The sequence below is a fragment of the Hylobates moloch genome, unplaced genomic scaffold (assembly GCF_009828535.3).
Source record: "Hylobates moloch isolate HMO894 unplaced genomic scaffold, HMol_V3 SCAFFOLD_5, whole genome shotgun sequence".
In the NCBI taxonomy this organism is placed as follows: Eukaryota; Metazoa; Chordata; class Mammalia; order Primates; family Hylobatidae; genus Hylobates; species Hylobates moloch.
In genome coordinates this window covers 26,658,756-26,686,125 of record NW_026652280.1, presented here as the reverse complement: position 1 = coordinate 26,686,125, position 27,370 = coordinate 26,658,756, and the positions used below count along the sequence as shown (strand labels likewise).

At 34.5% G+C, this 27,370-nt stretch overlaps 1 protein-coding gene across 3 annotated transcripts in view; it reads left to right on the top strand.

Annotated features, from left to right (window-relative positions):
• DCC (DCC netrin 1 receptor) overlaps positions 1 to 27,370 on the top strand; it is a 1,201,126-nt gene that overhangs the window by 591,161 nt on the left and 582,595 nt on the right. For all 3 annotated transcript variants that reach the window (XM_032152264.2, XM_058438331.1, XM_058438332.1), the window contains exons 4-5: positions 8,475 to 8,625; positions 10,006 to 10,142. In XM_032152264.2, the coding sequence (XP_032008155.1) occupies positions 8,475 to 8,625; positions 10,006 to 10,142 (288 nt within the window). The remainder of the gene's footprint in view (positions 1 to 8,474; positions 8,626 to 10,005; positions 10,143 to 27,370) is intronic.

Here is a 27,370-nt window from a genome sequence, read left to right as displayed (position 1 = left end):
CTATGTCTCAGTTATTCTTTAGATTCAGTGCCGTAAATTTCATGTTGAGGTTCCTAAATAACCGTTTAGGGAAATGGCCCTGTTAAAGGAAAGCTGTAGTCATCACTGCATGAGCATAAATTCTAGTTTACTCAGGATACATTTGATCACACCCAGTATCCTAAAATAATTATAAGGAGTGTTTAGGGTCCCAGGTTGGATAATTTATATGACCAACCTAGTCATCTACCATGAGGGAAGATAAAATAGTGTGGCCCCAAAGACATTTGGGAAAATCTGTGAATATGGACAGTGAAATATGCCCCTCAGTAGGTCACACAGACTCAATTAATTTGACCATTGTAATGTTTTAACCTTTTTAAAAAGAATTCTTTAAAAAGGAAATATTCTCTTCCTTTAATACATCTTCCCTTCTTTAAGGCATGGGGCCTGATGATAGTTGACTTTTTGTTTCTAAATATATTAAGTGTAAATAAATGTGTCAGGTTACATGATCCATGATGCTATTTGACTTTTAACAAACTATTGCTGAAATATAGTAATTGAACATGTTTAATTTTGCACTATCTTCTCAAAGGCAAAATAAGAGGGGCAGGAGAGGCAGAAAAGAGGAAGGAAGGAAACGGGGACTGAAAGGGGGAAAAAGAAGAAATATATTTAATTTATCAATTTCTATTTGAAAGATACAAAACTATTTCTATGTTGAAGGAAAATGGGCTTCTTGAGTATTTCAGAAACATGATTAATTTTATGAGACTGTCTCTGCATTTGTTCTCAAAGTATGGTAGATACCTAGAACTTTGGAATTTCTTGAGATGCTTTCAGGGGATCTGCAAGGTCAAAAATTTATTTTAATAATAATACTAATATATCTTTTGAGTTTTTTACCATGTTGGCTTAAGAATGTCCATGATAAAGCAGTGAAAATTATTAATTGTATTGTCTTGATCCTTAAAGTACACATTTTTTTAGTATTCCAAATGTCAACATAGGAAAATGCATACACAAAAATAAAAGTATAATGGGTTTTGCATGATAAACACTTCTGAGGTCATTTGAGTTTCAAGTTGAATTAGGTACCTTTTTTTTTTTCTTCATGAAACACCATTTTTACTCAAAAGGACAGTCAATGGAAAAACTTGCTATTCAGACTTGGATACTTGTTACACATTTCTCAAAAATGAACAAAGTGAGCCAGCTACTTCAAGGAAAATAATATTTACTGCCAAGAATGAAATTCAAGTTTTTAAGTTAGAAATTTGCAAAACATGTATCTGCCACTGGGAGCTTGACAGCTTCCCAACATTCAAACACCTTTCTGATGGGATTGGCAGTGAGAGTAGCAAATGAGATTTTTTGCTAATCTATAAATGTTTCAATATTTGGAAGATATGTCTAATACAATGTACCAATCCAAATAACCAGTGATTGATGTGACAAAGTCATGCATGGGTAAAAGATCTATTCAAAATACCAGCTAGATCAGTAGATTTTTACATAACGTAGCACAAAACGTTTATCAATATGGCGCCAGATTTCACATTACAACTAATTTTCAAAACGCTGCTTATTGAGTTTTGCTAAAGTGTTCAAGGATATCTCTACAATTACGTGAAAAGGCTATCAAAGTACACATCCCTTTTCCAACTGCATGTTTGAGGTCAGATTATTTCTATGTAATTCGACCAAAACAACATAACAGAACAATGTCAATGCAGAAAGTATTTTTAAATTAAACCAATACTTTTTAAGATGTGTAAAAATGGAAAGAACTACCACTATAATACTCAATAATATTTTTGTTTTGGCAGATATAGGTGTTTTTTAAAAATACTATTTTTGATGGGGTAAAAATAAATATTTAATAGACTGGGCATAGTGGCTCATGCCTATAATCCCAGCAACTTGGGAGGCTGAGACAGGCAGATTGCTTGAGCTCAGGAGTTTGAGACCAGCCTGGTCAGTCTGGTGAAACACTGTCTCTAAAAAGAAAAAAAAAAAAACCCAAGAAAACAAAAATAAAAAATATTGGCTGGGTGTGGTGGCATGTGCTGGGTATGGTGGCATGTGCCTTTAGTCCCAGCTATTCGGGAGGCTGAGGTGGAAGATGGCTTGAGCCAGGGAGGTGGAGGTTGCAGCGAGCTGAGATCATGCCACTGCACTCTAGCCTGGGCAACAGAGTGAGACAGACCCTGTTTCAAAAAGAATAAATATTTAATATATAAATATTTTAAAAATCTGTTTTGATTTTTAGTATGGAATGTATTTGTTGCTATATCCTGTATAACCAAAAGCTAAAGAGCTTCAAGGGGGTATTCAATGATTTTCAAAAGTACAAAAGTTCCTGAGACCAAACAGTTTGGGATTCACTGTCTGCATCGTTGTTCTTTGTCTTAATGATGTAGACTGATCATCCTCAACTCAGATAACAGATTAAGCTAAAGTAGGCCACTATTTCTATTTAGAAAAAAGTGAAGAGGAAAGAGAGAAAGGAAAGAATAGCAAAGGCAACATATTGCCATAGGGTGGTTCCACATTTTAAGGCACTCTGTGTAGTCTGAGATCAGTATCACTGTAATGACTGTTTTCTGTTTATTTCCATACCACCCTCTTGCTGTCTGGGAGGATTATCTGTACTGCCACCAGGATGACAAACAGACCAGTTCAAAGAATCAGGTTAACATTTTCTCCCCAATAGGAAAATGCTAAACTAGGCTTGAGTTCAAGTAAAGCATTACTGCTTTTAATTAATTTAGAAAAATTGTTGCCTATTTTTGTACATTTACGTTCATGAGTATCACATCAAAGAGGTAAGCTTTTGTAGATTTTAATACCAAAATTTGACATTAGAAAAAATCCTTTTTTTCTGCTGGCTTGACCGTAAAGCTATTGTCAGATATGTTTTCTAGGACCCACGCTTATATTTTTCTCTGTTTTATTTTAAAATATGTCATAGATACATATAAGTATATGAAATATATGTATACCTTACAGAATAAAAAGGAATATGACCATGTATGTGTCAATCAATTTATGAAATAGAACATTACAAATTTGCATTCTGATACCCCCTCCTGTAATTGAACTATGTTCATTAATTCTGGAAAAGTCTTTATATTCTATTAGCTGAATAACTGCATTTGGATATGAATAGTGGTTCCCATATAACGAGAACACAAATGATTTTTAATCAGTAATTACTAATTTCATCATGGTTCCATTAAAATCAATTTAGTCAACAGGACTCACAACCTAGAATTTTAAGTTCACATCTCCCAGGGCTTTTTAATCTATTCTTAAGGCGCTTAGAGGAAAAACTTTCCTTTGCTCTTAAATATGTGCCTTGATTGTTAGTCATTAACTTTTATAATTGTTTGCTCCTGGTACAATTTCTATACACTTTGTAATACTAGAGTTTAAGATAACTCTGTACTCTAAGAATACTGCATGTTATCTAAAAACCTTTAGAGAATACACAAGAATCCAAAGATGAAAAAACCACCCATAATTCCATCACACAATATTAACCTTGAAAATTGCATCTTTATCCTCCTCATTTAAAAATATAAATATACTTTCTTAATCCTCCTCTCTAAAACTCATACTGTAAATAAAGAAGAAAAATAAGGCAGATATCTAGTTTAATCATGTTTCTGTAGAACATTTCAGCAGCGCAAAAACTAAAAATCAAACTGAAATAACAAAAACAGTTACTTGGTATTTTAAGTTTCTGAGATCTTGTTTTCCTTTTTATGTATATATTTCAGTTATCTTTTGCAGCATAATAAACTACAAAATTGAGCGACTCAAAAGGGTAATGATTTATGATTTCTTATGATTCCATAGTTTATATGAACAGTTTCTCTGCTGGTTTCACTTGGCCTCACTTATGCGCATTTGGCTGACAGAGAGGTTTCAAGATGGCCTCACTCACATGCCTGACAGCTAGTGCTGGCTGTTGACTGAGGGCCTCAGTTATTCTCCACGCGACTTTCTATCTTCCATTTGGCTAGACTAACATGGTAGTGTCAGAGAGAACAATGGCAAAAGCTGTAAGGCCTTTTGAGACCGTGGCTGCAGAGCTCATGCAGCGTGACTTTCACCATAATCTACCAGTCAAAGCAAGATACAAGGCCAGGCCTGACTTACAACAAGAGTAAAAGGCCTCCTTTCTGGATTAGAGAATATTAAAACTTTTTTGATCATTAATCTAGCACAAAGTTGTAAAATGTATGAACTACTTACTATTAATGAAAAATTCTATTCCTTTGGGGGAACTTTCTTACTATTTGAACTTATTAAATGATATAAAGAAATACCTTGGGGAAATAAGATCATGTTTTTCTGGCAAAAGCTGACATTTTCATATAATGAATGTCACAAATTCCAATGCCTATGAAGCCACGATGGTAACAAACATCACTGAAATGAGCCAAGTCGACCATATATGCTCTATCTGAAAATGGAAAAGTAGATGGTTCTTTTTTTGGCCCAGTGATGCCTGGATCACTGATATTTTAAAAGAAAGATTAAATATTGGTAAGTAATTCTGTTAATTTAAACCAAATGAATCTAAAAGTTACATGGAAAGACAAGAGACCCAGAATAGTGAGCACAATACTGAATAAGAAGAACAAAGTCAAAGGGTGGACACTACCTGACTTCAAGACTTACTATAAAGTTACAACAGTCAAGATAGTGTGGTATTGGCAAAATAATAGATCAATGGAACAGAGGAGAGCTCCCCAAAATAGACCCAGACAAATACAGTCAACTGATCTTTGAGCAAAATCAAGTCAGTGGAGAAAAAAATCGCCTTTTGAACAAGTGGTGCTGGAACAATAGAATGTCCATATGCAAAAAAAAAAAAAAATCCAGACATACCTTTCAAAATTATAAAACTTCTAAAGGATAATGTAGGAAAAAATATAGGTAAGCAAATTTGGCAATGCATTTCTAGATATAACATCTAAATAATCATGAAAGGAGAAGTTGATACGTTGGACTTTATTAAAATTAAAAACTTCTACAAAAGACACTTTTAAAAGAAGTAAAAAACAACCCACAGATTGAAAAAAAAATTTGCAAAACACACTTGTGATCAAGGGCTTCAATCCAAAACACACCAATTATTACAAGGAAAGAAATTTAAAAATAGATAAAAGATCTGAACAGACACCTCACCAAGGAATATATAAAAATGGGGGGTAAACATAAGAATATGTTTAACGTCATATGTCATTAGGGAATTGCAAGTTAAAACGTCTATTATATACCATTACACATGTATTAGAATGGCTAAAATTAAAAAAAAAATGGCAATAGCAAATGCTGACAAGGATGTAGAACTTTTTTTGCTGGTGGCAATGAAAATTTGTACAGCCACTTCAGAGGACAGTTCAGCAATTTCTCACAAAGCTAAACAGTTTTACCATACAATCTAGCAATTGCACTCCAAGATATTTGAGTTGAAAATTTATGTCCTGATAAAAATGTACGCTTGAATGTTTATAGCAGATTTGTTTATAATCACCAAAAGCTGGAAGCCACCAAGGTATTCTTCAATAGATGAATAGATAAACTGGTACCTCTAGACAGTGGAATATTACCCAGCAATAAATATAAGTAACCTATCAAGCCACAAAAACACATGAAGGAATCTTAAATGTATATTGCTGTGTGAAAAAAGCCAGTCTGAAAGGGCTATGTACTTTATGATTCTAGTGATATGACATCCCAGAAAAGGTACAACTATAGAAATAGTGAAATGATCAGTGGTTGTCTGGAGTTTGGTAGGGATGGCAGGGGTGTGATGAATAGGTGAAGCTCAGGGATTTTTAGGATGCTGAGATTATTCCAAATGATATGGTAATACATATATACGACATGCATTTGTCAAGCCCATAGAATTATGCAAAGTAAAGGGTAAACCATAATGTCAGCTATGGACTTCAGTTACTGATAATGTATCAATATTGGTTCATGAATTAAAACAAATATACCACATTAGTGTAAGATGTTTATAATAGGAGAAACTGCATTGCAAGGGATGGGGACCTGATATATGAGAATTCTCTGAACTATCTATGTGTTCAACTGTTTGGTAAATAAAAATTTTTAAATAAAATATTAAATAACCATTTTGTGTTGCACGATTTTGTTTTCTGATAAAGTAAAATAGTTTGAGTGGAAAACCTCAGCTGGGCTTGGTGGGTCACGCCTGTAATCCACTTTGAGAGGCTTAGGTTAGGTGGGAAGATCACCTGAAATGAGGAGTTCAATATCAGCCTGGCCAACATGGAGAAACTCCATCTCTACTAAAAATACCAAAATGAGCCAGGTGTGGTGGTGCATGACTGTAATCCCAGCTATTTGAGAGGCTGAGGCAGGAGAATCACTTGAACCCAGGAGGAGGAGGTTGCAGTGAGCTGAGATGGCGCCACTGCACTCCAGCCTGGGTGACAGGCTCCATCTCAAAAATAATAATAATAATAATAGGAAAAAGTTTCTCTTCCATGGGTAAATTAGTAGCATTGTTGATAGGTCCTAGGTAATTTTTTTTCTTTTTTAGCTAGAAGATTAAATTAAGTAGATCTTGATGTTTTTCACAGGGGATATTGTAGAACAGTATTGTATAGTATAAGTTGTAAAACATTTCTACTGAGGAGCAGGTGGTGAAAGTAAAATATTCAAATGCATAGGCCTCTAATATCAAGACAACTATTTGTAAATACATATTTTGAGAACTTTCCTGTTCAGGAAATTTATTAAGCAGTATTGTCTTTCAAACCATATTTGTGAGATTTGAAAAGTCATTTTGAAGAAAGGAAATGAAGCATACCATCAGCAATTTTCAAAAGTTCTGAGACATTTTTCTACAATATTGATATAATAAAGATGAACACATTTGGAAAATGCTCTCAATATTTTCATTGTGAAGAGTATTTATTTTTATTGCTGGAAGAACCAGAAGCAAATGTGGGAAGACTGAGAAAGTGTGAAATTTTATTTCTCCAAGCAAAGAATACTTTAGATAACAATTACTGTCCCAACTACTAGCTTGAGAACTGGCGTCCTTTTTATTACCCTGTGATCCACCTGTGTGGAGCTGGGTCAGGCTAATGAAGACTAAGGATAATGTCAAATATGTCCTAGGTCGCCTCCTACTTTATATTCTCTCTGACCACCAGCAGCTCATACTATGACCCCATTGCATCTGTCCTCCCTCAGCGATTCTCCTCACTCTGATCCTAGTTTAAAAGATTTCATTGCCTCATTTTCTTTGCATCCAGATTTTGCTTTGAGTCTGCAAAATGACAGATTACTGGCTAATCCCACTGAATGAATTAGGTTGAAGATGGCTTCAATTAAGTCTTCCTCAGGAGATGTGGATTTTAATGGGTACTTGAAAACACAGCACCTTGTCTCAAATCAACTTTGAGTGACATCATTTTAGTCAACAGGTCTGGTCAGAGGATATTGCCATGGGTAGAACACCCTCCTCCAAGGACTGGTTTTGATGTGTCCCCAGGCATTATCAGTAGAGCTTATATAGGAGGGGAAATAGAAGCTCTTAACTGTCAGCAAGCCTATTTGAGCATTGCATTCGGGGCTCAGAACTTTGTGAATTTTTTACTTATTCCACCTGATATAATCTTAGCAACTTTGGATGAAATGCATTTAAGGATTGAATCGAAAGACTTCCTAGGTTGCATAAACACTGTTTCAGTTACCTGCTAGTGAAAGTGAATAATGTTCCATATATAGAACTAGTAAATGCATCAGATGAAATAGAAGGATGCAGAGCCCTTCACTGACCCAGGGTTTCAGCTCTAGGGGCAAACTCACTCTTTGAAATGTTGTTAAAATTAAAAATAAACAAAAAGCCAGACACAGACTAGTTATAAAATAAACCAACTTAAGTTATACAAATCTGACTTCCATTTCTAAGAAATCAGTTATTTTCTCAGCACCTGTGTATTCTAATCCTCCGTACCTGTATGCTATTTAACACAATTTGAATATGTCAAATTCTAATATATTTCTCTTACTTTCCAAGCCACAGAAGCAATAGACAATGTAGAAGAAAGTGGAATAGATATTGGTGGTAGGCAAACTGAACATATCAATAAGTTTTGGGCAATAACATTTAGAAAAGCTATTGACATTTTTCTGTTCTCCAATGCTGATAAGTAAACAATACCTGCTTACTTATGGGTAGCCTCAGATACATAAATAGCCTCAACCTGATGCTCTATACCATGATGTCATCCACAGCTAAGAATATTTCAATATCATAATCCTGTACACTTGGGATGAAAAAAACTATTTTAAGAGTTCACAAATTTCATTGGCATCTTTCCATTTTTCTTTCTTTCCATCATTTTTGTCTTGTTAGGAAAAACATCAAAATATATCACTTATCTTTGCAATGTTTTTCATACATCATATGATATTGTGTTTTCCCCTCATAGATCCAGGACTGCATAGACAGCTGTATTTTCTGCAAAGACCATCCAATGTAGTAGCCATTGAAGGAAAGGATGCTGTCCTGGAATGTTGTGTTTCTGGCTATCCTCCGCCAAGTTTTACCTGGTTACGAGGCGAGGAAGTCATCCAACTCAGGTATTTCACATTTAAGACTTTTTTGTAAAGTGTACTTTTGTATGGTATATGCTGCTATTTATATTTCTCTAATTTGATATAAGTACCTACAGTACTAGGGTTTTTCATAATAATTGAACATTTTTCCACACTTCTTGGCATGATACAGTTATATGAAAGATATTTAGCCACTGGGATGAGAAGATGAGGAAAAGATCAAAATCCATGAGATCAATTCTGAAAGGAAACTGAGGAAGTCAGGGTTGCCTTTGAGATGGTCCTGCCCAAAGAGTCTTCAGCAGAGAAATTCTGGTGGATTCCATTATAAGAAAGTGTTATATAGAGAGGTTTGATCCTTAATTTCTGTGCCACACACAAAAGATAACTATGTGAAGTGATGGATATGATCATCAGTTCAATTGTGAAAGTCATTTCACAGTGTATACATATACCAAAACATTGCAGTCTACACTGTTATTATATGCAATTTTTATTTGTCAATTGTACTTCAATAAAGCTAAGGGGAAAAATGAAACTAAATTTTTCTGAGTTCAAATATGTAGTATGTCATTATAGAGTTTGAGCAATTTTTTTAGCTTCAACTATATCGCTCATATTCCCAGCTATAACAAATATTTAAGGGAATACAGAAGAACTTTGCTGGCTTTGAATTTCTGGAACATATAATATTAAGGTACAGTTAGAAAGTAAACTCTCAATAGAATGGAATACTTAGTCTTTCTGATAAAATGGATCTTATTTAATTTCATTGATTTTTGAGGACTGGTATTCTCCTTTTTAATATATTTATTTTTAAAGAGAAGGTAAGTCCATCAATCATAAATTAATCTTTAAATTTCATTTACCTTAAATATTTAGATAACAACAAGTTATGACATATGATATTACAATATTTTTGAGAACATTAGAACACACAAGAAATCCAGTTACCATTTCAGCACATCAAGGTGTGTTCTCTGGGTATAGCCAAGCACTCTTAGTGCAGTATCAAATATGGTTTTGTAAAAAGGTCACTAAATTGGATTTCAGGACACAGGACATTGATTTTCACTTCAGAGTACCACTTCTCTAGACCTCGAGGTTCTCAAATCCAAAATGAGAGATTTGGACTAGATTATCTATCATTTCTTTAGCATTAAAGTTACTTCCAAGTTTAATCTGCTTCATTTCTTTGATCACTACACACAATCTTCCAATGGGAGTAGTTTACCTTGAGTGAATTTTTGGATCAGTAAGTGTGACTTTAATCAAGCCCTTATGATACACAGTTTCATTCCAATGTCTTAATTTGAGCTTTGGTGGAGGTCATTTAAAGCTCTGAGTATCTTGCTTAATATATACATATGTTTATTTACTCTGCACCTATCCTATGTCTTGCAGGTCTAAAAAGTATTCTTTATTGGGTGGAAGCAACTTGCTTATCTCCAATGTGACAGATGATGACAGTGGAATGTATACCTGTGTTGTCACATATAAAAATGAGAATATTAGTGCCTCTGCAGAGCTCACAGTCTTGGGTAAGTTAGTGGCTGGAGATGAGTTTATATTGTACCTTTCAAAGTATATCACCGTGACATTTTAATGCTCATCACTGAATTGATTCCTATGTTTATTAGTGTGAAATTGCAAAGTCCCAATACTCCACACATGTCCTTGCTTTGCTCTGATTAATTGCATAGGGGTTATATGCAATGTTTGAATACTTATTAATTAAAATCCACATACATTATGCTTTATTCTAATTATTCCAGTGCTACAGCTGAAAAGTACCAAATATTATTAATGGCAGATATGTTGAATAATAAATATGATATTCCAAAATATCTGGGAAAATAAGTGAAGGAAAATTGTACAAAATATTTATTCTTGAGGGAAAAAGGCAGATGTTATTTGAGATGACAGGGTTTCTGACATTAAATTCAGTATGTTGGTAATATTGTTTTATTAACATGGGAATACTGTGTTATGTTAGAAGTGAACCATTAAAATAAAATATATGTAAGGAAAAGTTGCATAGCAAGAATATAATTTAAAGAGATTTAAGGAGCATTGAGGGGTTCATTATATTCCAAAAGGCAGGGTTACCCATGTGTCATGGCAAACGAATAATTCTTATACATGGCAGATATTCAAACAAACACAAATTTTTATCATTTACTCCAGATTTATTTTAACCAGTTTTATTTGAATTATGTAATTTGGAGAAAGTGCCTTAACATTTGGATTTCTGTTGCTTTTTTTCTGTAACAACAACCAAACATTGAGTCTTAGGAATTTTTCCTCTGGAATAAATCTTTTTGCCTTTTAAAGAATCTGAGAAAAATCATACTCTATTTAAAAGTTATTAAGTAAAAATGAAAATATATCATATGCTGATTATATCTGCTAAGCTATACCATGATATTATTCCATCCATTTTGCTTTTTGTCTTCAAACGTTATTCAGAAAACAATTTCATCTGTGGACATGGTAATAATGTATATCATGGGTTAGGTAATGACGTTGCTTGTTCTTTGATCAAATCATAAACATGAAACCAGGAATGGGCAAAAGACTTAAATTCTGGATTTAGAGGTAGTATTATACTAACTAAAATATTGGCTGCCTTTAAAATGGCACAATTTAATTCAATCATATTTTATATTTTGGTGAAACAGAGAACTTTCACATTTGTATCAAAATATAGTAACAGAAAATGATTATGATGGAAATTGTATTGTGCTGTATTATTTATTACTGATTATAAGGCAGATTTGGTTATGGAATACACTAGAACTTACACTGATCGTAGGTAAACCATTACTTGCATGAGGTCAAATTTTATTTCAAATTAATGCACATTATTTTGACATGTAATGCTTCATTGATATCTGAGATAAACATGCAAATACTGATTTCTGAGGATAAACTAAATTAGCCTATATATATGTATACACACACACACATACACACATATATACACACATGTGTATATATACGTATATGTATATACACATATGCATATACATATATACACACATATATGTCTATATAAACATATATATGGATATACATATGGATATATACACATATATATGGATATATATACTTTGTAATTTACACAATTCGCAAAGAAAAATGCCAGTATGAGTATGCCAATATGTGTATACACATATGTGTGTATATATACACATATATACACATATGTGTGTATATATACACATATATACACATATATACACGTGTGTATATATACACACATATATACACGTGTGTATATATACACATATACACGTGTGTATCTATACACACATATACACGTGTGTATCTATACACACATATACACGTGTGTATATATACACATATATACACACATATACACGTGTGTATACATATATACACACATATACACGTGTGTATACACATATATACACACATATACACGTGTGTATATATACACACATATACAAGTGTGTATACACATATATACACACATATACACGTGTGTATATATACACACATATACACGTGTGTATATATACACACATATACACGTGTGTATATATACACATATATGTATATATACACATATATACACGTGTATACACATATACACATATGTGTGTATATATACACGTGTATACACATATACACATATGTGTGTATATATACACGTGTATACACATATACACATATGTGTGTATATATACACGTGTATACACATATACACATATGTGTGTATATGTACACGTGTATACGTGTACACGTGTATATATACACGTGTACACGTATACACGTATACGCGTATATATGTGTGTATACGTGTATATATACGCGTATACATGTATGTATATATACGCGTATATTTGTATGTATATACACGCGTATATGTGTATATATACGCGTATAGGTGTGTATATATATGCGTATAGGTATATATACACATATAGGTGTATATATATGCTTATATGTGTATATGTGTATATATACACGTGTGTACACGTATATATGCACCTATATGCGTATATATACACGTATATATGCACATATATGCGTATAGATACACGTATATATGCAGATATATGCGTATAGATACACGTATATATGCACATATATGCGTATAGATACACGTATATATGCACATATATGCGTATAGATACACGTATATATGCACATATATGCGTATAGATACACGTATATGTGCACATATATGCGTATAGATACACGTATATATGCACATATATGCGTATAGATACACGTATATACACATATATGCACATATATACACATATATGTGTATATACACACTTTTGGTATCTTGGCATGTTTTATTCCATACACTTTTGATGTTTCATTGATGCACATATGCCCGCATAAAGTTTGCTAGTGGCATGACACTTGGATGCTTCTTTGATTTTTCCTTAGGTCAGATGATTAGTCTTTATTACAATACCTCTAGTGAAACTTGACCAGTGTTATTATGTAAAAAATATTGAAAATAAGCATCCAAAAATTGCTCAACATTACTAATCATTAGAGAAATGCAAATGAAAACCACAATGAGAACCATCATCTCACAGCAGTCAGAATGTCTATTACTAAAAGGTCAAAAAATAACATATTGGTGGGGTTGTGGAGAAAAGAGAAAGAGAATGTTTATACACTGCTTGTGGGAATGTGAGTTAGTTCAGCCATTGTGGAAAGCAGTGTGGTGATTCCTCAAAGAACTTAAAATAGAATTACTATTTCACCTAACAATCCTGTTATTAGGTATATACCCAACGGAATGTAAATCATTCTATCATGAAGATACATACACATGTATTTTCATTGCAGCACTATTCACAATAGCAAAGGTATGGAATCAACCTAAATGCCAATCACTGGTAGACTGAATAAAGAAGGTATGGTAAATATACACCATGGAATACTATGCAACCATATAAAATAACAAAATCATGGCCTTTGCTTCAACATGGATGGAGCCATTATCTTAAGTAAACTAATACAGGAGCAGAAGATCAAATATGGCATGTTCTTATTTATAAGTGGAAGCATTGAGTACACGTGGGCCCAAAGATGTAAAGTGTGTCCTTATGTACTTGAAGTTTGGTTTCCAACATGGAACACTGGGGCCTACTGAGAGTGGAGGGTGGGAGAAGGAGGAGAATCAAAAAACTATCGAGCGCTATGCTTATTACCTGGATGACAAAATAATCTGTACACCAAGCCCCAGTGAGATGCAGCTTATCTATATAACAAACCTGTACTTATACCCCTGAATCTAAAATAAAAGTTAAAAAAATTGACAACATAAATTAACGTAATATAATACAGTTAATATGCATTATTAATTTAATGTGTGTACACACAAGTATGTAAAATATGTGCATATGCATACATGTGTGCGCATATTTATATGTGTATATATGTACATATATGTGGATAGATATACACATAGATATATTAGAAACAGCATTTACTGAGTTCAAACCATGTGAGACATTTATTTGTTACAGTATCCTCTGTGGGAAGTATGTAGATCGAGCCCATTAAATAACAACCCTCTTGCCTTCTGTACTTCTCTACCAAGTGAGAAACAAGAACAGCAGTGAGGCATAGGGTAAGTCAAACATCACCTTAATTTGTTGAAGAAGCTGCTGTTGAGCATGTGGTTTGCATCTGCATGGGAAGCACTTGCCCATCTGGACATGGGCAGTGTCTATACTGGCAGGATGTCACTCAGGTGTCAGCTTGTCCCACTGCCTGGTGACTGGTGGCAATGGAGAGCACTTGCTCTCTTTGGTCAGGCCTGTTCCCAAGAGAGAATTGTAGGTGAAAGGAGTCTCTTCAAACTTCCAGGCTGATTAAGTTATCTGTCATGTATCCTGATCCAGGGTCCCCTCAAACCAAGAAAAAGTGAGTATGGGGGAGTGGTGAGGTCAGAAGTCATTCCCTCGAGGAGCTGCCTCTCTAGGGAAGAAAACATCAGTATTGAGGAAGAAGTATTCAACATCCACACCCCAACCTTAGGTGTTACTTTCAATCCCGTTTTACAAATGAGGGCATTTGAGCCTAGAAAGATAAGTAGCTATCCCAAGTGGGGATCCAGATCCAAATCCAGGCATCTGACCAAAAAGTCTCAGGCATATGCTTTACTATCTGCCCTGTCCACTCCATACGTTCTTATTCATCATTTTTTATTTTTATTTTTAACTTTACTGAAACAGGTATAAAAAGAAGCAGGTTTATGTGACGTAAATAAGAACAATCTGAAATTTCAGTTTGGTTAATAATTAGTCACTTACATAAAATAAAACATGTGACCGTAATATAATGATCTTCACAAAGCAGAAAGGCTGATAGGGGAGCAGGGAAGAAAGGAATACAAGCTGTTCTTTGAAGATGAGGTTAAAACAACTGCCGTACTTAGAATCTGTAGACACAGAGGCAGGTGAAAAGTGTACTCAGTATCGGGTATTGCTTATTTTTTACTGTAGCTTCTTGTTTATTCAAAGTGATGTGCCGTTTGTATAATCAGAAAAATACGTGTGGAGGTATAAAAGTTGACATAATTATGGTTTAAAAATGAAATAAATAAAAATGTTAAAACCCAGAAAATATTGAGGTGATTATGCTCACATACACATAATCCAAAGACCAGGACTTTGCAAACACACACACACACACACGCACACATACACACACATACACACACACACACACACGTACACACACACATACACACACATACACACACATACACACACACACACTCTCATGTTTGTTTTCTCCATATAAGTGAAATATATGCTATATTGTAACCTCATTTTCACTTCAGGATAAATCACGGCATCTTTCTTTGTGTGTGCCTGTGCACATGTCTATGTTCTCCAGTTGTAATTTTTTTCCTTTTTGAGACAGGGTCTTGCTCTGTTGTGGCTTTGAACTCGTGGGGTCAAATGATCCTCCATTCTCAGCCTCCCAAGTATCTAGGACCAAATTTGGCTATTTCTTTTTTTCTTCCTTTTCTTTTCTTCTTTTCTTCTTTTTTGTAGAGACAGGGTATGGTTATATTGCCCAGGCTGATCTCAAACTCCTGGGCTGAAGTGATCCTGCCACCTTGGCCTCCCAAGGTGCTGGGATTACAGGCATGAGCCATCACACCCAACCTCCAGCTTTATATTGTGGAACATTATCATGTTTCTTAGTTTTAATTAAGTGAGGTGTGGTGGCTTGCACCTGTAGTCCCAGCTACTCAGGAATCTGAAGGAAAGGATCTCTTGAGCCTAGGATCTCTAGTCCATCCTGGGGAACATAGCAAGATCCTGTATCTACAAAAACAAAAACAACCCACTAAGTTAATTATCCTTAAGTATCTTTGTCATTTATTTGCTCATATCTGAAGGAAAAGTATCCCAGAAATACTTAAACCCTCACTGGCAGAGCAAAACTTTGCCTCCCTTCAGAGTGCATTTCCCCCCACAATTTTGAATATCTAAACATTTTATAAAATGAAGTCTCCTTGTAAGTATTTACATTCCTGTTAAATTAAGATTTCATTTTATAGTTTTCTTGGACATTTGCATTTTACATTTTGTGAATTTGCTATCTTCCTTGACCTTTATACATTTATTGAAACATTTATCCTTATTTTATTGATTACAGGAACTCTTTAGATAAGAATAATATTGACTATGTTGTATATGCTTTGCATTTTTACATTTTACATATGGCGCCAAATCTTTTTCTTCACAGTTGCTAGCTTTGTCATTAGACTTACATTTTTATTCTATGAGCCATGCTATCTCTAAAAATCTGGATATGGATTACATGTTGAATGTGTAAATTAGAAGCATGATTAATTTCTACAAAATAGTGCTATGTTTTTATTTTGAGTTTTGGTGGTCTTCGTGCTTTTTGTCTGTTTTTAAGGAATTTTTTTGGTAATTGGACATACTTTAAAGGTCTCTCATGGACTTTGTATCATTTATAACTACTGTAGAAGGCACAATTTACTTCAGGATTTGGTGGATATGCTGTTTTAATTAGTCTAAAAGGTTCCAAAATAAATATTTGTATAATGTTTGAAATAATCTTTGACTACTCTGATATAAAGTTAGGATTATCCTGCAGGACTGAGTTTATATGAAAAATTTAATTTATTGCCTTCTTAAAATGGATGATAAGAAAAGAACTTTATTATAATGTTATTTAAATTTACTTTTCATAATTTTTAAGAATTTAAGCATATTTGTATTCTTCATAAGATAAAATCCCACAAGAAATCCAAGCTTCTGCTTCTGAAACTTAAATCGTGCATTTTGTTAGACTCTTGTTTCGCGTTTCAACTTGCAGTCCTTTCTTGTACTTAACTGTCTGTGAATGTGAACCTTCGTGAACTAACAGACTTTTCAAGTAGAATATCATTTTATAGACTAGAAGAAAAGACATTTTGTTGCCCTCCTCAGTAATTTTACAGAGTGAATGTACATTAAATATAATTTGAAGCTTAGCATTTTGTTTCCTTCTTATAAAATAAAAATGGAAAATTCCATAATCATTAAGCTTTTTGGAGAGATCTTTATTAGACAAGATTAATGATAACCTTATTTACAATAAATAAAATGTAAGTAAGTTTATAGACATTTTCTTTATCATAGCCATTTATGGTAGCATTTCTGACTTGTAGTAATCATCGATGAAGTATTGGTGGACACCTTTTGGGTACAAGGATTGCACTAGGTTCTGGGAAGACTACAGAAACATGAAACCTGGCTTCAGTGGGCTTCATATAATTACAAATTCATAAAATCAGTTGGCCTAATACCATCTGAATAAACTTTTTTTTTTTTAAAGAAAAAACAAAAATGTTGTATGTAAACAGGGACTCTGGGAAGATGTGAAGAGTTGGTAGTCTCCACTCTATAGAAAACAAAGCCCGAAGCAGCAGGGGTGGGAGGAGTCCTAAAGAAGAAAATGTGGAAGGAGGCTCTTAGAATATTATTGTCAACTTTTTAATTTTATTTTAGCCATGACTACTTGTATTATTTACTTTAAAACCTAACTTTTAAAAAAGTCAAAAGTGGTATTTTTCCATTCTTATGTTCAATATGTCCAGCTTTCTGGCTCAAGGATTTTAATCTGACTATAATTGTGAACATACCCTTTTCTGTATCTGCCTATCCCCAACTTTTACACAGCTCCACACAGGAAGAAAGACAGCGCTCCATAAACATTCTATAGATTTGCCACTGCTTTGGGTCTAGATTGATGCCATGTCTGAATCAGTGCAGAAATGCATATTTTAAAAAGTGATTTGATCTTTAACAAAGTGCCAGGCTTTGGACAAACTTTGTGTACTGTCCTTACACACACAGGTGGAGATGAGTGGGAACTTTACTGAGGATGGTCTCTTCAGTAGGAGCCATTAAGTTGAACATCAGTGAGAAAATAAAAATACCTTTGAACTTTCCAGAAATGGTTCTAGAATTCCCTTTAAAGCAGTTGTGTAGCAACACAAAAAACTTATAATTGCCCTCTAGCAATGTGTTAAGTAGGGTTCTCTCTATAGAGATGAGCATGTCCATCTTACGCAGATGTGTTCAATAAGCCTGAAGACAATAGACTTAGAATATTTAGATATAGATATACATACACCCATATATTTTTGTATATGTGCATACATATATGCAAACATAGTATATACATATATATGCAATACATGCACTTACTCTCTATTTCTAAAGTTTCCCTTTAAACTTGCTATTTTCTTTTAAATGCATATGATTATCTCAACCATTAAATGAGGTTCTGATTCTGCAAATAGATAATAGACTAAGCTATTCAGAAAAGTCTAGAAAAGTCATCTTAAAAGTGATTTAAGAAGAGACCAGATAAAGATACATGGGGGAAATTAAACACCCCTGTTAAACATTATTGTTTTGTAAGATAGCTGGAAAAGTCCACCTTAATAGCTCATTGCTCAAAATGCTTTGAGAATTTTGAAACATGTGGCTAGATATACAGTGAGCTAATGAATATAGTTTCTAGTCCTAGATATGCTGCTGAACCACAGTGTGAATAGAAAACTAGCAACCAACTGTTGAGTGCCTCTTGTGTACTAAGCATTCTGCCAAGTAGTCTTTGGGCATAAGAAGATATGACAAAGATCCAGGCCTCAAGGATAGGTAGGGAAAGAGACAAGAAGGAGGCAATTGCTAACAAGGCCAAAGAGCTGTTGAGAAAGAGGAAGACAAGGGGCCCTGAATAGAGAATGCAACAAAGATGAGAGAATGGGGGAGGGAGTGGTGAGGGGAGAGTAGCTGACAGGAGGTAGTAAATGTGCAAAGGTCTGGAAATAAGCAGGGGATGGGGAAGGAGGAGTGAATTATGTGACTGAAGATTGTGGGTATAAAGGAATCTGATGCTGGATAGGAGAATCCATATAGGTCTTTAGTATTTTGCTCATGTGGTTAGATTTAAGGGCAATGGAAACATGTGGAAAGATTTCTGATTGTGGCTTGTGAGCTGTTTAATCTTAGCTAGCTATGTAAACCTCTAATCTTCAATTCTTTCATTTTTTTCTTCATATTTGTAGAGCTTTAGGAGGTACAAGTGCAGTTTTGTTACCTGGGTATTTCCCGTTATGATGAAGTCTGGGCTTTCAGTATAACATCACCTGGATAGTATACATTGCACCTATTAAGTAATTTCTTATTCATTTGTAAAACAATGATAATTACTTTGTCATAGGATTTGGTGTCTGTTTGAGTGTGAAAAGTAGAGGAGAGAGATTCCAGAATAATCAGGCACAGCTTTGGGTGTTCTGGGAAATAAAGTAATATAAGATCCCCTCCTAGCCTTCATGAGAAGCCTAAAGCCAGTTGGAAAGATTAAGCTAGCTAAACAAACCAAGAAATCCCAAATGTCACAAATATTAAAATATTCCATGTACTTTTTCATATCCAATTTTCATTTCTATAAAATGTACATAACAGCAACTAGTCCCTACATAGTTCTCATGAATTATGACGGGATCGATATAACAATATCTAGTGATCAATATAACAATATGTAGTGATACCTTGAAATTTCTTTGGCAGTAATCTCTAGAAACATAGACATCCCTCTGTGGGAAAAGGATGATGTCCATTTGTGATGTGTTTTATGTATTTCACTTTCTTCTACACCTTGCTGTTCATGCTTTCTTCACAGCTAGGTAGCGAGAAGCTTAAAAACAGAAGCCATGTCTTCTACATTTTGATCACTCAAACCCTTAGTTTTTTCTCTATGTTATCTGAGTTTTAAGCATAAGAAATGCAATTGAATGTGCATAAATATAAATTATCTAACTTCCTATCAAAATGTTTTATAAGCTTTCCATTGAGATTCATGATTTTTTTTATTGACCACTGCAATGGACAGAATTATGTCCTTTCGGAATTCATATGTTGAAATCCTAACCCCCTATGTGACTGTATTTGGAGAAATGCCTTTCTTTAAATGAGTAATTAAAGTTAAATGATGTCATAATGAGGGGATGCCTATCCAATAGGAATAATGTCCTTTTAAGAAGAGGAGTTACTGGAGCACTCTCTCCACCCTTACAGAGAGAGAAAAGGCCATGTGAGAACACAGAAGGTGTCGTCTGGAAGCCAGGGAGAGGAGCCTCACTAGAAGCCAACTTTGCTGGCACCTTGATCTTGCACTTTCTAATCTCCAGAGCTATGAGAAAGTGCATTTGTGTGTCCAAGCCACCCAGTCTGCTGTATTTTGTTACGGCAGTTCAAGAAGACTAACACAACCACAGAAAAAGTAGATGCTGTATGCATTACAGAACAATCACTAAAAAATAGAACAACTGCTAAAAAGATTCTTTGGTCTCTTTTATCAAAAATGAGCAACAATGAAGACATATATTATCAACATTGCTTACATATCGGTAGCACACATAATCTTAGATTTCTAGGAGTGTAAAAAATTCCCATTTACGGTAGCAGTGGATCAAAAATAATTTCTCATTTACATAATAGGTCCTGTGTAGTTCTTAGATCCTTATAAATTTGATTTCCTTTCATCTTATTTTTGTTCACTATCATCCCTTTATTTAGTAATTACTAAGTGTAAGGTATGATTTATAGTTTAGGTCTTATATTTATAAATGACCTCTATCAATTTTAATAGTAAATATATCATTAACTATGATGAAATTGTATTATTTTTTAAATCAATTCTCAGACATGCTCTATGAATTCAATTTACTACAAACAGGCATGTGTATCTTCACACACCATCAATTCAGAATTATTTGGAAATGGAAGAATACATATACTTCAAAACTGATATGGCTTTTTTCCTTTTATTTTTTGCATAGGCTTTAATTTTATTTTTTACGGAATAATATGTGATATTAGCTGCTGTTTTTCGAGCATGTACTATTGGCCAAATTGTACCTATCCATTTGTTTGGGGTTAGTGGCTCATCTACCTCAGACTTGGGTGTTCAGTCTCTTCCTACTTTAGCTTGCTGGTAGATCAACCATGTTGAGTTTTAGGTTTAGGCTCTTTGCCATAAATGGGAAGTAGTTGTAATTAAATATGTTAAGATGATATTTATCTTTTTATTGCAATGTGTAATTCTTATTTTGAATGGAGTTCTCTTGAATTTACAACATCATTGCCTCTGCCTAAGTAGCAGTCCGTACATTTTACATATCTCTGTAATTGCCCTTATTAACAGGACTCCTCAGTCATACACATTTAATGATAATAGTCATAAAAGAAGTGCCTTAGGTAAGTTTGTATTGATTATCCTCTACAATGTAATTACCAAATGAATCATACTGAAATGAGTTAAGAGAGTTTTTTGTATGTAGGGTTTTGAGCCCAAATGTAGGATACAGGTGTGTAATATAAGGCAGAATTAAATCAAGAAAACTATTAAATCCCACCTATTAGATGCTTCTTCCCGTTAATATGCAGATTTCTTATCTTAGTTACTTTCCTCAGCTGAAACTCTGGTTGTCATAAGGTTTGCAAAATTATGTGAAAAATATGTTTAAAAGATTCTGTTGAATATTTATATGAATTAGAAGAAGAGACAATGTAAGTTCAGGCCTGTTTGTTGGTAGCAAAATGATTCGTTATTTCAGTTGGGAGTTAGAACTGGTAATGGAAATACAAGTTGGATTGGTAGTAGGATAGGTTTATTTATTACACAAATATTTATTTGAGAGTCTACTGTGTGCTGGGCCCTCCCTTTCCTTTCTCCCTTCCACTGGAGAAAATAATGTGAGCATTGCTTTGCATATATTATTGAGATGATGATGAGTCTAATTTTTTCTTTCTTGGACAAATGAAGTAGAGTTCCCTGAGGGAAAGGCAAAGTCTATGTACTAATACAGACCATTAAAAAGGCAATCTTAGAACATAATTTTAATTATCCCTAACAATCTAAGCAAGGTGAATTGACAATCTGTGGCTCACAAGGAGGAGAACTGCTGACAGTGGTGGAAAGCTGCCCAAGAGGGCATTTTATGCCAAAGTTGTCCTGAAGTAACAGAAGTAGACATCATCCCAGAAGGAGTTTGACTCTGTGATAAGACTCAAACCACATTAGACAGAAGTGTTTTAAACAAAGTCAGCAAGAGTTAGGATCAGTTATGCTTGCCAATTTTCAAAGACTAGGGAGCAATGTATGCCATTTCTTCATACACTTTTAAATAAATGTTTTTCTGATTTTTTATTCAATATATCTTGGTGCAATCATTTCAGTAACTTTATGTAGTAAGGTATGGACTCATTTTTATTTTAAGTCTAGTGTATTTGAGCAAGGAATCTCTCAAGGATTAGAATTGCTGGATTACCAAACAATGCTTGGTAATTTGAGGAACTATGAGATGGTGTTTTAAAACAGTGACACAATTTTACATTCCACCCATGGTGTATGAGTGTTTATATTTCTCTGAGATTACAGTGAGTCATTATGTATATATGTGCAGGCAGGTAGAATGCAAAGAGGGAGATTTTTCTTATTTTTAAAACAATAAAATAATATATGACATTCTTGACTCAGAAGAAGATAGCAGTGAATGAGTTTTTCTCCTTCCTGTTAGATTGGTGCAAAAGTAATTGCGGTCTTTGCCCTCAAAAGCAATGGCAAAAACACAATTATTTTTGTACCAACCTACTACATCCTCATTCCCTTCCATGTAAATGGAGGAACAATTCAGTTCCCATTTTCCACTGTAAGCCTTTTCGTTTAATGGACAATTTATGCTTATCAGTTATCTCCCCCAAAATCAGGAGCATTTGTATAATTGTGACTTTATTTTGTGAGACAAGGTCTCTCTGTTACCCAGGCTGGGGTGCAGTTGCGTGATCTCTGCTTACTGCTATCTCCGCCTCAGTCTCTCAAGCAGCTGGGGCTACAGGTGCACACCACCACACCTGCCTAATTTAAAAAAAATTTTTTGTAGAGTTGAGGTCTCACTATATTGCCCAGGCTGGTCTCAAACCCCTGGAGTCAGTAATCCTCAGACAGGACAAAGTGCTGGGATTACAGGCATGAGTTACCACACCCAGCCAATGTGACTTTTGTCTTAAATTCTATCCATACCTCTTCCTTCTGCCACTTGTGACTTTTTTTTACTCCTCCAACCTACTCCAGTGTACACTTGAGGGTGTTACTGGGTAAGCGGCCATGACACGTCATTCAGACTCTAAACTTTGTACAGTGAGTGAGTGACACCTAACCTGCAGAGTTGTTACCAAGATTAGACCCAGTGAAATAGTCCATGTTCAAGGCAACTCCAGCTCAGTGCCTAGATACACAAATACTTTATAAGTGGCATGATTATCGTTGTTTTTTAATACATTGTTATGCATTCTCCGTGATTACTCAAACTCAGAATAGCAAGTCTCATTCAGATCATGTGTCATAAGTGTGATGCTTGGCTGAGGTCAGTGACTCTTCATATCTGCTAATATTTTAAGAAAAACTCAAGGTGGAGGAAAAAATCTGTGATAAAGATTCATACCATAGATATTGTAATTCTAAGGACAGACATTAGAACTTAAGCAAGACAGTAAGATTTATCATAGCATATGTGATCATGAACCAAATTGTGGAAGTGGGAGTAGAGCAATAGTAGTGAGAGAAGATGAGTGATGTCTGGTAGTGGCAATAAGCTGTACAGCCTAGTTGTTTGGGTTTGAACCAGGGTCTGGAACATGTGAAGCATTCTAGAAATATACACTATTATTATTTAAGAAAAATAATTTGAGCTAAAAATACTACAGACTTTCTTGAGGGGATCTCAAGAATCATAGTATCATTATTTATACCTTGCCAAATACGAAGAAAAATGTCAACATTGTAAGTTATTTAGAAAATAACCCAGAAAACAAGTATTCACAATTAAGTTAGCTTTGGATAAGAAGGAATATTAATCACTCACATATATAATACATATGAAAACTGTCAAAATAAGTAAATAGGATTTGGTTTAATGAATATGGCCTCAGTGTTGCAATATATTAAACCTAGTCATCAGCCTTAAGCTCTCTTTTTCTTATACCTTACATTTAATCCATAACAGTTCAATCTCCAAAATATATTTCAAATCTGTCCACTTGTCTTCATTCTGACTTCCCCCACCTTATCTCTTCCCCCATCCAACTGCTCTTATTCATAACCTGGACCAGTCCTAAAACCTCCTAACTTGTCTCTCTTCCATTCTTGCCTTTCTATAATCCATTTTCATCCAGTATGATCTTGTGAAGAGGTTAATCATGGGATGCATCTTCATAGAAACTCTCAAGGGACTTCCATTTTTTCTTAGACTAAACTAAAATCTCCCTATCACCTCCTACAAACTACTGTGGGATTTGGTTTGTCTTCACCTTTCTAACTTAATCACATTCTACCACTATTCACTGGGCTCTATCAATACTAGCTCCTGCCTTCTCCTTAAATGCACTAAACAATTCCCAGTCTCAGGATATTTGGGAAGCTCCCTATATGTCTAGAATTCTCTTCTCTCAGCTCTTGTGTCTGGCTCTTCATCTGAATCATAGCCCAAATGCTACATTTTTAGGGGGATTGTCCTTGTCCATTCTGATTAAGACCGTCTCTCATAGTTACTGTTATACAGTTATTTATTTTCCTTTGTATAACTTATCATAGTCTGTTATTATCTACTTGTTCATTAACTGTTGTTTTTCTGTCTCCCCAGTGAAATATAAACCCCACTGGAGTGAAGTCCTTATTTTATGTACTATTTTACTTACTACGTCCCCAAAAACAAACAAATACACTTTGAATGAATGATTTGTTGCCATCATCATCCACATTGATGTTCTCATAACAGACATTTATTGGGCACCCATTATGTGCCAGGCACTTTGCACAATGCCTTGATTTCTCTTTTCATAGTCTCAATATATTATGGAGATACTATTTTTAATATTTATTTTTCTCTCCACTTTAAACATAAAGAAATTGAAGCTCCTCATTATCATCATCATCATCATCATCATCATGCCAGAAAGTAAAACTTGAATTGACATTGTTTTCCTTTCTCATACCATGGTCAGAGGAAAGAATAGGGGGCCCTTGAGTGCAGAAAAGAATACCAGGATAACCCAAATGAGCTGGTCAAACAAGTAGATTATCAGGGATTCTTCTGTTAAACAAAAAATAGAACACTGTACAATTTTGTGTAATCTTTGTGTAATGTTGTGTATTTCTCAATGTGTGGTCTTCAGACCAGCAGCATTGACATCATCCATGAGCCTCTTAGAAATGAAAATTCACTGGCCTCACCTCAGCCTGCTGAAACAGAATCTGTAGGGTTGGGGCCCAGGAAACTGTGCCTTAACAAGTCTTCCAGGTGATTCTTAAACACTGCTTTGAGAAAAGGAAGACCATCTGGTGGTAAGTAAAGGAAATGGAATATTAACAAGAGTAAGGCAAGACATTTATATTCAGAAACCAAACCAACCAACAAAAGTAGGTTTAGTAGGCCTTGTATAAAATGATGGATCTGTTATTCAAATTGGAGTATAAGGGAGGGGCGTCATGATAAGGAAGAACAGTCGAGGCAGAGAACAGATTGAGAAGTCAGCGTAGGGGTAGATAGCCTCCAGGCAGACTTGATCTTCTTGTCTCTACCACTTTCACTCAAATTCTTGAAATATCCTTTGTGTACATAAGATTAGTAACAGAACATGAAATTGGACTAAGCCCAAAGTAGAACAGAAGTAGCTCCACCATGATTCTAGTTATGCTGATTGGTAGAATGTGCTCCCCTGGAGGATGGGCCATTATGACTGCACTGAGACAGATCTTTAAGTTTGCAGATGACTCTGAAGCTGTTTTAGCTGGGGAGACAGGAATATTTAGTAAAGCTGTGTGAATGGGCAAAATAATAGCAGATAAATTTCAGCTGTGGAAAGTGTAATGTAATATATCTAGGGAAATATAATCCAAACTATGCTGATATGATGTAGTACTATTTCTGCTATCACTTATTTCTAGAAGAAAAGATATCTTAATTGATGTCAGCTGTCCCTTGAAGACAGTCCAATGGAGTGTGGCAGTTCAAAAGGCCAATCAAATGCCAGAGATGACCAGGATAAAACTGGAGAAAAGCAGAATTACAAGATGTTGTTATATGTTTGAACAGAGTAATATTTTAGTACTTGGAGTAGAGTTCAAAGTTCTACTCAGTACATTCTGGTAAGGTCATAAGGCAGTTGGAAAGGCCTGAAAGGTTAACTGAAATGATCAAAGGAATAAAATATTATAGTAAGACCAGATGAGAAATTTTCAGCACAGAAAAATGATGGGTGAAAAGGGACACAATAAAATTCCTGACCATGAAGGAAATTAGTAACTGAAACATGGACTTGTTCAACAAATTCAAGAATACTGTATCTCGGAGAACTCTCTTGAAGCTTGAAGGTAATGTTAGGACAAAGAGAAAAAGTTTAAGTCTTTTTTTATATAGCCTGTAGTAAATTTACTGATGCTGTTCCCTTCTAGAGGGTTCATGAACTGGAAAGATAATCAGGGACAAAAAAATATATATTTATGGAAGATGAGATTCCAAATGGTTTATAAAAGGGAAGCTGTAGATTATTATGGATATTTTAGTGTTTAATAAAGATATTACTCAGGGCAATATGAAAAATTATGCATCTTTATAAAAAACGAAGTCCAGGAATTGATGGCTGATACCGTATTATAGTTTTTAGATATTCTTTAACATACATATATACACATTTGTGTGTGTGTGTGTGTATATATATATATACACACCAGTATGCATATATGTAAAAATACACTCATATATATACACACACATATATATGCAAATACATGTATACATTTATATTTGCTTTCCTTTTAAAAGGAAATATTTTGTCATTATTAAAGAAACATGTAAGCATTATAGGTAAATTTGAAAATACAGAAAAGTAGACAAAAATTACATGTACTTTCATTCACCAAAGAGACTACTATTAATATTTCACTGTACTACTTATAAGTAGTTTATATATTTCATATTTTCTGATGTTTATTTTTTTCTTTTCTTTTATTTTTTTCCTTTGAGTTGGAGTCTTGCTCTGTCACCCAGGCTGGAGTGCGGTGGCGTCATCTTGGCTCACTGCAATCTCTGCCTCCCAGGTTCAAGCAATTCTCCTGCCTCAACCTCCCGAGTAGCTTGGATTACAGGCACCTGCCACCATGCCCAGCTAAT